The 12616-nt window shown below is 34.8% G+C and overlaps 1 protein-coding gene across 1 annotated transcript in view; it reads left to right on the top strand.

Moving 5' to 3' along the window:
• Positions 1–12616, top strand: part of eys (eyes shut homolog) — a 380525-nt gene that overhangs the window by 158954 nt on the left and 208955 nt on the right. The window contains exon 26 of the mRNA XM_041251458.1: positions 2300–2445. Coding sequence (XP_041107392.1) covers positions 2300–2445 — 146 coding nt within the window. The remainder of the gene's footprint in view (positions 1–2299; positions 2446–12616) is intronic.

Consider the following 12616-nt stretch of genomic DNA (forward strand, 5'->3'; position numbering starts at 1 on the left):
AGGGAGTTTATGTCAGTCGTGTTTAGATCCTGGTTATCAGCACACATAAAGACAGGCAAGCTCTCTGATGAAATGAGAGTGGACCTGGCTCAGTATTCAGAAGATCAATTTGCTAATTTACATGGTGTAAGCTGCAACATATTCTTTTAGCTGTTGTTATTAATTTTGACACTCGGTTCTAAAAAATATGTATCCATCCTGTCATTTCATGTCACACCTTCCCACACCTTTAGCATTACACCAGATTCAGAGCACATTTTCACAATCCTCTTGGGTCACAAGGTGGGTTTTATTTCCTTCTTCAATCTGCTGCTACAATGATTCATGATAGGAACCTGATGTGGGGAAAAAGGCTGTCATTATTTCCCCAAACGACCTTCTCATGTCTCAAATCATTCTCAATAGCCTTTAACACATTTGCAGTTCCTTCAAGTAAGAAAAGGTTCTAAAAACCAATTTAATTTCTTGAATTTTGTAAACAGGCTTTTTTTATATTATATATATATATATATATATATTATATATATATATATATATATATATATATATACCATTTCCTTGTAATAATATATATAAAACGCATATAATATAGATGGATATATGTTCCTGAGAACTGGATTCCCCTGCCAGGCTAATGTGTGATTCACCACCAGCCTCTGTGACTTTAAAACTAAATGGTCGTTGCAAGTAAAAATAAGTGTATTGTTCACAATACCATTCTTTACCCTTATGATGATCAAATGCTAGGTTTGGTCTGGTTTGATCTTCAACTTAATCTAGCACCACGTAGATGCAAGGGTGTCCGCCAACTGACAAAAACTTCTTTTGAGGTCCAAAAAGATGAAAACAGACTTGAATATGTATGCTTTGCATATATATAACCAGGACACAAAGACTCATAAACAACTAACTGATCCCAACCGTCAAAACCTACAGGGTTTCATGTTCGTCAGACCTGGCGACCCCTGTTGTCCGGTGCAGAGCTTTAAAAAATATTTGTCAAAATGTTCTCCCGATGTAACAGTCTTTTATCTGCACCAACTCAAAGCTCCTCACCAAATCCCAAACACTAGACCCTACAGGGGGTCTAAATTAAGCAACAAGGCCAGTCTCTCGAAATGTTATACAAACCATTGCTTGAGAAGCACAGCGGTTCACCTACTTGCAGAAGCCAGGCTGACATCAAGGGAAATAATGTCTGTAACCGGACATCGATCTGAAAGCAGTTTACTAAGTTACTGGACTCCAACACTGCAAAACAGAAAACAGTGGAGGTCAATTTTATCATCAAACTCACCTCTGAATCTGACTCCAGCTGCCATTGCAGCTGCACCACATCCTTCTTCCTTGGTTTCTTTTGAAACTCCGCCCAGACCAACCTCTTCTTCATCAGCGTGTACACAGCCCTCTATGAGATGCTGCTTTCAATGTAGAAATTCATAATCAATGGAAATGTGCAGTTTATTTATAACAAGTAAAACATCCAACGAACTCTTGAATATAAATTAGATGTTTTATCCTTTGGGAGTATATTACACTGCGGATGTATACACTATAAAAGTTTCTGGTTTTGTCTTAATTTAAAATGTGTTTTAATTATGTTAATTATTTTTCTTCTCAAAAACAACAGGTAGCCATGTTATAAGCGCTATAAACCACTTCGGGTCGTGCAGGTCCGAAGATGATATATCATCACCCCAGGCGTGGTATATATCGTGGGAATATATATATATATATATATATATATATATATATATATATATATATATATATATATATATATAATATAGATATATATATATATATATATATAAAATTTTAATAAAGAACCACATTACTCAAAATACAAGTATTAAAGAATAGATACATTTTTAAAATCTTTTTAGATAGCGGGGAATGTTTAAAGTAACCAGCAGTGCTATGCAGGCTAGAGGTTTGGTGTTCAGTAAGAGAAACATGTATATACCCAGAGGAGAAAACAAATAAACACAAAACATTTTTTGTACTGTCATGTATCTTTCTGTATCTTTTGTCTAGCTGGATGAATATAACAAGACAAATAATCTTACTTTTACCTCTTTTGCTTGGGTCTTACTTATATAATATAGCTGTTAAAGGAACTTAAACAAGGTGTGCTGGTGTTGTTACTCAAGACATACTATATGAAAATTAGATGTAGCTTATAATTATTTTCTTGCATGACGAGGGATTCAAATTTGGATAACTCAAAATCATATCATCATATTTTTCACATAGTTTGTTTCTGTTAATTCCTTCTTTGGTGTGTTTCAATCCCCAGGTTCCAGTGTCATTGTTCACCTGGGTACTTTGGATCTCTCTGTGAGCTGGACGTAAATGAATGTGAGGCACAGCCGTGCCTGCATGGAGGCAGCTGCTTCAACATGCCTGGAGGTTTCCAGTGTGTTTGTCCTCCTGGATTCTCAGGTACGTCCTCTTTCATGAATGTAAAAATCAATGAGCTATGCTCAAGCTATTACTTGTTATTTTTGCTCCAGGACTGTCACACCAGCTGCAGGGTTAAGATATTCTTTGCAGAAAATATGGGCAGTCATCTGAGGTATAGGGCGAAAATCAATGGTAAAGCAACTGCCTGTTTGATCAAATTCATGCTAAATACCTTACGTCTTTACTTACATTCCGTTTGATTAATGACCACTCTAGTGTTTGAGGATTCAATTAACAGACTCTGCAAAAGACACTGATTTATCAAAAATACCATTTGGCAATATATTGGCAGGAGATAACAGAACTGTTTATTTTTATTTTTATTTATTTTGCTTTGACAATTATTGGGCCATTATTTTTTTGATTTGGGGAACATCTTATCCTGCTTTCTGTAATCAAGATACATTGTTGTTCTTTCTAACAATTCATCATTGATTTATATTTTCTTGTTTGAGAAAGGTAAAATCTTAAAGTTATTGCCACTCACGAGAGCAGTACCTGACATCTGTGCCCCAGTTCCCAGAGAAGCAGGTCTTTTTTTTTTTTATTAGGAACATGCTCAGCAATGTACAAGTCATTACTTTTCCCCTTTCCTTAGCTCTTCTGAGGAAAGTGTCCACTGGGAATAGCAAGACTAGAGGATATATTTTAGATTGCTTTAACCGTCTTGAGCCTATAAGAAATATTAGGCCTAATAGGATATGTAGCACTTCAGTTTCTGAAAAGCAGCAGTAGCACTGTTCTCTGAAGGAATGTGAGTAATGATAAATTAAATCAGTGTATTCATCTTATTTGGGTTTATCTAATACATGATGATTTCCTATTTATAACTGTTTGTCATTTCGTGTCACTGATGCTCTCCCTTTCCGCACTGAAAAGTATAATTTCTTATGGCATTTGATTGCTATTATTGAATCCCACTTTATACTGCACAGTGGGAAAGCTTTTCTACTGTTGAATATGAAATGCCCTAATTCATTTAGCAAGTGAAAACTGATTATGCTACAAAGATAGCTGAATCACTAGCGTCTCTTCCACTGCAAAATGATTTGCCACTGTCTGGGATTTTTTTTTTTTTTTAACAGACTTTAAGCAATACGTATATACTTTACATCATTGGAGGACTTGATGGGTGCTGTGTTGGAATGTTTTTAAAAAGGATTTGGTGATATTCTCTAATATTTAATTTAATACATTTTCATAACTTTAAAGCAAATGTTAAATACTTTTTTACATTGAGAGAGTTTTAAACCACCAGCACATACTCAAACAAGAAATAACCCTAGGACCTATTATAGTGTCCTCTCACTATCTAATGTGTGTCACAGTGCTGGTAAATGTAAAACATGCTCTGTTATACAAATCAAATAAGCCCATCCATTTCACACATTGAATCATTTTTTCACTAGGTGCAGGACTTGTATTTCCCCACTCTTGTATTGGTTGGTTTGGCACTTTTTTTCTGTTTCATTCCTCAGCTGCAGTTAAGCAGATGGAGGACAGTCGTAGCGGTAAATGCCCACATCCAAAAGGCCCTACATATGCAAAGACTGGTCCCTTTATGTAAATTGCCTAATAGTGGCTGTTATTTATTAGGGTGCCTAAGAAAATTGTTGTCAATGTTCTGTCAAAAATTCTAGCTTATATTGCACATATTGCACATTGTGACTTTTTTTTTGTCTATGTTTGTAATGTCCTCACGAACACATATAATGCACACACTTTACAGTTAAACAAAAAATGTTTCCATTTTAATATAGTGCTGTGACAAATATTTATTAGCCCCTCATATTCCTTATGAACAGATCCCAGTGATGTGCTTTTTGCCATGTGACATCATTTCAACATAAACATACCTAAAGAAAGGAGAGATGTTTGCAATTATTTAATAACTTATTAAATGTATGCAGTTAATTTAGCTTTGGTCAATAAAGGAACTAGGCTTCATTGTGTTTGTACAGAACTACCGAAGCAGATATAAATTAATTATCTTGATACTAGTGGGTCAATACAGGACGATAAAGGGCAGGCTGTCGAAGGACAGAAGAACCTGTTCAATTACGAAATGTTCATTCTCTGCAATAAATGCAGCTATTTTCCTTTATTGAGAGACGAGGAAATGCTGAGCAGTCAGTGTATAAAATGTATTAGAGACTTCCTTAAAATGGGCATGAATCTGGTTCATAATAAAGCTGAAATTACTGGACTGTGTCACTGCCAATTTAGCTTAAATTAATTGGAAAGAGCTCAAATATATTAGTGATACAGAGCACTAAATGTTTGAAATGTTGATGTCTATTCATGACATTGAACATTTATTTGAATGAAATGATTACTTGTTGTATTAAAAACTTATGAATGGTTTGTTTGGTCAGGCATAAATACCATTTATTGGAAAAATGATTAAAACTGACGATCAAGGTTTTCGGCTCAGGTCTTATATTTTACTGGTGTATTTAGAAACGGAATAAAACAGCATATAATACTCCAGATAAGTAGCACAGAGAGATTCAACATCTTTTTTTCTAGGTGCTCTATATATAAACTTCATGATGTCAAAAAATACAAAACTTTGTTTTTAAAATGCATTAAAAAATCAACCACAGAACATCTTGCAAAGCACAACATGCGAGTGGTATTTCAATATAAAAACTGGGTTATTATTCTCTCAGGGCAATTAGACAAAGGAAATGTAGTGGGTAGGAAACTAATGACAATAATAGGATTTTCTGGCATACTGAAAATGATAAAAGCACTATTCAATACACAGTGTATTGCACTGTCTGGGCAGCATGGTTCCTAGAATTAGATAAACAATTTGAGATAATGTAAATTAAATGAAGATGAAAGAAGTATATTTTTACCCCACAGGCACACTGGGATACAGTAGCAAAATAAGCACAACAGAATGTATCTTGTTGTGAAAACATTAGCAATAATGAAGCCTTTAAAAAATATTACCGTAAAAATCATTATATCAGTCGCACTGTCAGAAAAGTTTATCCCCCCTTTTTGAGACTTACATTTTAGGAAAACACCTTTTTGTGTTTAAAATACTTTTTTTTTCTTCCTACAACATGGATAAATAAACACAAATGCAGAGGTTTAGTTTTGAAATTATCCTTGTTTGCTACATTTTATTCCATTAAAAATTTTGCAGTGTTGTTTTACGTTTTTAGTTGACCTGTAAATTCCAGTAGTCAAAGTGCAAACCACTGACAAATGGTACTTGAATGGATTTAAAAAGTGATCATTAACAGAGTACTAGTAAGTACAATGATGTTATACACCCTATGTCACAATCTGTATTAATCTCTTTTATTTGAGTACCCAAACACTTAAAGAACATATATTTGCACACACAGTATTTCTATACACACAGTATTTCTATACACACAGTATTTCTACATCAGGCCATGCGCACTTTCCTCCACTATCAGCTCATTTTTCTTTCTCCATATTTTTTAATTGGTCTTTGTTTCATCTCCAGTCACGTACAGTTTTTTCATGACTTCTAAAGTCTCTTAAGCATTTCGATTGCCAAGCCGACAACGCACGATTTCAAACCTGTTTTGTAGATTTTTAATTTTTTTGTCTGACTGTCCTACTTTGTCCTGTCCTGTTTCATTGCAGTGCAGTTACAATGAACTCCAGACTTCATAAGTTTACTGAGCTTTCTAACCAATAGCAGTTTGCTATGAATCCCAGGGGCAGGTTCAGTCTGAATGTTGACAACTCAATGGCTCGGGAGGGTGGGAATAAGGAAATTCAAAGAGATGGACAGCTGTTGTGTTAACAGTGAATCAGTATAGCTGTGGCATGTTCCGAAGACTTTAACCACTTTTTTTTTTCTCCACTATATTTTTTTCTCGACATACATGCATCTGGGTTGAGAGGAGGTCAATCAAATTCTGAAACCTTGCATTTAAATAATTAATGGTATTGAGATAACTAATTAAAACTTTTAATTAGAACAGTGGTTTTGTGTTTCTACCTAGCAACATGACCTGAATGGCGTAGATCCTGAAGAAAGTTATCGGATTGTTGACAGTTAAGTTTGCGTGAGCCATAACCGTGCCTGTTGTAATCTCATTGGTATATTATTGTTTGAGGCACTAGTACAGTAGTTTTATAGACACACCAGTGCATATGTGCTAATTCTCTTGGAATTAATTACCAGTAATTAATTTAGACTTGTTGCTCTTCATAAGGGGATCAGAACCATTTAGTCACAGTTTCATTTTGATGATTGAAAGGAACATTTTTTTAAAATTGTAAAAAAATATTCTTTGGAAATTTCATGAGTAGCTAAGTAACATCTGTTTTCTTGCAAGTTGCATTTTTGTAGAGCATTTGTTTTTTTGGGTGAAGTCCATTTATGCTGCCACAACTACTGTATATTGTATTCGCTTTTTATACAGCATCTAAAGTATTACTACGGCTAGGGTGCTAAAACCTGTTGCAATAAGCACTGACAGCCACATAAACTGCAAAAAGCATTGATGGACACACAGCAAATCATTCATCATCTGATCTAGTGTGTATCACAATGCAATGGTCTCATTAGGAATGTTTTACTATACTGAGTGTTTTATAAGCAGATCTGAATTAACAATACTGATAGACAACTGCTTATATTGTATTATAAATACAATGAATAGCCCAGTAAAATGCTACAGAAGTTTACATGCATTATTTGTAAAGGGGGAAAATAAAGCTTAAAACCTCTTTTGATTCACTTGGGGTAGACCATACCATTATTTAATTTAAGTCCAACTTACACCATTTATTAGACCACTGCTTTCCCATTTTATCTGTTAGAAAGTTGATTATGAAAAGTGAGAAATGAGCTAACATTTATGAATTCGCAAGATATAACCCAATATAATATCAAAGTGGGAAGTAGTTCAATGACAAAATCATGCCATGTAAATGCAGTAAGATCTATTACTGGAGCCACTTACTATTTTAGCATAATGCATTTATAACCAATGCAGCAGCTGGAGGTGAGATAGCTGCTCCAGTGGAAAATGTATTAATAACACCATCACAGACTTTGTGAACCATTTAAATCCATCTAGAATTGTCAATGCTCTTGCAGCTTGTATATTTATTTTTTCTGTTACAAGCAGTTAGAAAATGCGGCAGACAGTTGTCGTTCTTTGATAACCATTAAACTGTACTGTTAAATTTGTTGTATAATATGCAATATTTCTGATCGATTTTTCTATTAAATGGTACTTTTCAAATATTACTGTTTTCATTATTTTCATCTAGATTAGGGGAGTTTACCGTAATTTTCAGAATATAACAAGGACCCTTTTACAAGTTTTAGATGCAATGCTCTGTGTGGTTTAGTTGTTAACTGTACCAATGTATTTTCTAATAGATTATATCAATACATAAATATGATTTTGTTTTTATTTTAATAAGATAAGTATTTCACAAACAAAGGAGCATAGCGTGTATTTAATATATCAAACAAAAGGTTTAACCTTCCAAACCCCAAAATGCCCGTGAGCGCCCATCCAGTAAATTATTAAAACGCCCATCAGTGGCCATGTATTTTTTTTTTTTTTTTTTTTTTTTTTTTTTCAGGTGCTGCAATAATCATTATCACATCAACATACTCATCACTCTTCCGTATACAGAGAAGGTATTCACTTATGACCTGGAAGTGGAAATGACGTATGTTCATATTGGAACTTTTCAAGCTATGGGCATGTTCCTAAACTCAACAATGAGTAGCAACACTTCCAAAGATTGTTCCTAATTTCAATAATGAGGGATAGTGACGTGTTATATTGGCTCAATGCTGACTCAACAAAAAAAATGGTATCACCCACAGCTAGCATCACACTGTGCAACAAAGCAGATCGGCTTCAAAACGGTAAATGTTAATAAACAAACAAGCAAATAAAAAACATTATTTTCAATTCATAAAACAGTGCAAACAACACACAATAAGCTGCTTTTGTTTTATAAAATGGGATCCTGCTTTCAGGAATGTTATGGAATGGTATAATGGTATAATGCACCTCAGGTGATCAGGATGAAACACTTGACCCAAAAGATAAGAGAATCAATAAATTAATCTGGTATTGAAGACGTAATGGTCTCCAAACCATCATAACTGAACAAAAGTTCTGCTTGCCTGCCACAAAGCATGAAGCTGTTTCTGCATAACCGTTTAACAAGTGAAGCTACTCCATCACAAAAGACAACAGATTTAATAGATTCCTTTGGTTAGGATTCCTAAACATATTTTATTACCCTTTGCAGTAAAATCTCTCACAAGCTCTTAATGAAGAGAGTGCATTTTTAACTGAATACATTCAGCCATATATCTTTACAACTCTAGCATGGGAAAACATTAATAGTCTGGAAAAAATAGAGTCAGTATGCAAGAAAATGCTTTTGGACCACATCTTCCAAAAATGCAACTAATAATTGAGAAGAAAAAGCAAAGAAGCATTCAGCCCCTTTACCAGAATTTACCTGTATACAATGCTGGCGAAATAACTGGTCCACCAACCATGCAACTATCAGAATTGAAAGAAGACTCTAATGATGTAAAAGGAAAATCTGTGAAAAAATAATCTGTGGATCATAGCCCAACTTTTGTATTCAGCAAATCAAATAGTAAGTAGTTGGACAGGTTTTAACATAATGGTACGCAATGCCATTTAAGTTTCACAAGACATTGTTGGCTACCTACCTTCAATAAATGTGGACCTTATGGAAATAATCCTTGGGCTTCTTCATGCATCCAGAGCGGATGACTGGTCCCTGTACATGTATTCAATCAAAAAGATGATCCCTTGGTGCTTTTTGTGTGACACAATACATTATGCTCGATATCTACCTGTCTATTTTGCACAGATGTCACACTTACCGCCTGATGTTCAAGCCCACTTCGAGGCTGGAAACTTTTCTGTACAGATAGGGTCAGAAAATACATTTGGAATGATTCCTGTTGATCAAACTATTGAAGAAAGTATAAACAAAGATACTCAAACTGCAGGGGGAACAAGAGGATTCAGTCTTAAACCAGGGACAGTCAGCAGATTTTACCTTACTGCGGAATATCAGAGTTAATTTCTGAGAAATCTCAGGGACATGGTTCATATGGATAAATATGATTTACATGATGCTGATTAACAGAAACCCAGAATTGCCAAGGTTGAAAGCAATATAAAAGCTTTGCTTGATATGTTAGAAAACAACTGGGTAAATCCCTTTGCAAACATCCAACAAGCTTATCCAAGCTTGTAAGCTTATTCACAGGCACTTTTGCACCACCTGACGTTCAAAGGGATCTAGTAAGGGTTGGTGAAAAAGCATGTGAAAGTTTCAAGCAACAAAGGCTTGAAAGCAGCACCCCAATAACCAAATTCCGTGACAATGGAGAAAAATATATATATATATATATATATATATATATATATATATATATATATATATATATATATATATATATTATATATATTGAAGGCAAGCAAACTTATTTGCACATATGATTATCATAGCTCACAGGAAAACCTTCAAATGAGAGAAGCACTGGCTCATCTACTAGGAGAATTGCCATGGGCTCTACTTCCTCAGATGGCTCTCTTACAAAAACAAACAAATCAACCCTTCAAAAGATCTCTCCTGAAGAAACGATTCCAAAGCCACCTGCTTGTATCATTGATGGAATTAGTCTTGTTCAGAAGTTGAAAGGGGACGGCAGCACTTTTGGAGATCTTGTAAACTCATTGCTATAATTTGCATTAAGGGAAGGTTCTAACAGTGAAATGAGTGATATTATAGTTGATGTCTACAAAGACAACTCCATCAAGCATTCTGAACGATCAAACGGGGTCGCAGACAGGCAAAAGTTTAAAAAGCATTACAAGTGGTCACAAAGTTCAACAGTGGTGCAGATGCAAACAAGCAAAGTCTCGTCAGATTTATGGTAGAAGAATGAAAACTCCAGAAACACAGGAGGAAGCTGAATGATAAGGTTATGTTTGGTACCTGTAGATAGGATTGCTTCAAGATGACCCAGGAGGATTGTTGAATAGGTACAGGAGTTGAGATGCAACCAGGAAGAAGCTGACTCAGGAATTATTCTTAATGCTGCTCATGCATCACCCTACTACACAGAAGTTATTGTCACATATGTCTTTATCCTCTGCTTATCTTTTATTTCTTATTTCTTGTAACTCAGCAGAACTCTACCAAAAATGTGGAACAGTAACTCATACAAGATACATTCCCACTTGGACAAGAAGTTTGCTTCTCTTTCATTGGAATGCATTCATACACTGGGAGTTGTGGGAGATGAGCTCAGATTTATTTGATCAACTGTAGTTGTTTACATACCAAATGTAAAGTATCAAAGCACACTTAACGGATATCAATGAGTTGATCCAGGCTTTTTTGCACAAGAAAAGGATAAGTAGATTATCACCAACTACCACCATGTAAAGCCAACTATCAAGCTTAAATATGGAGGAAAAGTTTGGGTAGTTGTTCAGATATCCCATGTCCTGTTGAGCATGGCTGATATGAGGACTTTTGCATTGACTGGAAGGAGAATGCACCAGCTACACAAACTGTTTTACAATCCCTTTCATGTAACTTCAAGTGCTCTTGCAACATACCTGATTGCCAATGTTTGAGCAATGGATTGTAATGCACAGAACTGTGCAAACTACAAACCTGTAGCAATGTCAAATCTTCTGATGATGATGAAGATGATGATTATATGCAGTGAATTTGAATGATGAAAAGTATAGATATGCATTGCTGATGTAGAAAATGGGTAATAAATGCATATGTTTTTTAGTTGTTTTGCTTAATATTTGTTATATTAGAAAAAAATGCCCCCTTCAGAATTTGCCCCCTGAGTAGTACCCATATTTGAACTTTAGTTGCTTGCCTCAAGTACTATCAGTCCTAACTCAAACTGGCACATATCCAAGTTTGCTTTGATTTAATGTGTGCAGACATTCTGAAAAAAAAAAACAGACATTAAAATGTAACTGTATTAACAAAATAAGCAACATAAAAAACTGCCAAAATTAGGGTAACAACAAACAAGTTCTAGTAAATGTTTTTTTTTTATTATTATTATTATTCATAGCCTAATTTACTGAGCCTTACCTGTTGTTCTGAGTTTCGGATCTAAACTGGAGAGCTTGTATATTCCACTTGTGTGTTTTGCTGACGGACTTGGAAACCCATATCATTATACAGTCTTGTACTAGGTTACATATTATATTGCATGGATACTTTTGTTTTTGTAAAGTATCACTTAAACACATGTCTGAATGTGTTCATTTTACAGAATTAAGGATTTTTTCAAATACTTTTTTCAATCATTGTTGTTTATAAATGTCATCGTTTAGGACTATGTTTAGGTCATAAAAATAAACATTAGGTCACTGTATTTGTACTCCTTAAACAGGAGAAATAGTCTGAAATTGCATGGTGTATCGTGGCCTTTACAGTACTATTTCATGCTTAGGATAAATCTGCTGAATTGAAAAAATGGCATGTTTTACTCACGTAAACAACACATTTAATCACTTTCCAATTCTGCCTGATTCATGTGGGCCGTCTTAAAACACTTGTACTGAAGTTAACTTTTGACACAAGCACAGAGCAACAAAGAAAATTACAGGGATTTTATTTTTGATATATATATATATATATATATATACACACACACACACGCACACACACACTGCTGGAGACAGTGATAGGTGTTTATGTATGTACTGCACTATATATAACTTGAACAATGCTTAAACAACTTGAATAGTGAATTATAGTCATTAAAATACAGCTGGAAACAAGCAGTTTGAAATGTTTACTCATGCTTTCCCTTTTCTCTGCTCTCTGACTTCCAGAAGCTGTGATAATTCTCTCCTACTTTCTCTTGCATTTCTGCATCCATTTACACTGTGTGGGAGGCATCATGTATATGAAGTCTTGCACATGTGAGATCAACTGCTCATCAAGTATCTTAGGGTTTGGCATCTTTGCAGTTGTGGAGAAAAAACAATGTACCTGGAGCTGGGTTAGGAGCCATGCTCCCATTGGTCATAAACGTTGCATAAACACCACCAGTTCTCTGCACCCACTTTGTAAATATTGCCTT

This window comes from Polyodon spathula, chromosome 5 (assembly GCF_017654505.1).
Source record: "Polyodon spathula isolate WHYD16114869_AA chromosome 5, ASM1765450v1, whole genome shotgun sequence".
Lineage (NCBI taxonomy): Eukaryota > Metazoa > Chordata > Actinopteri > Acipenseriformes > Polyodontidae > Polyodon > Polyodon spathula.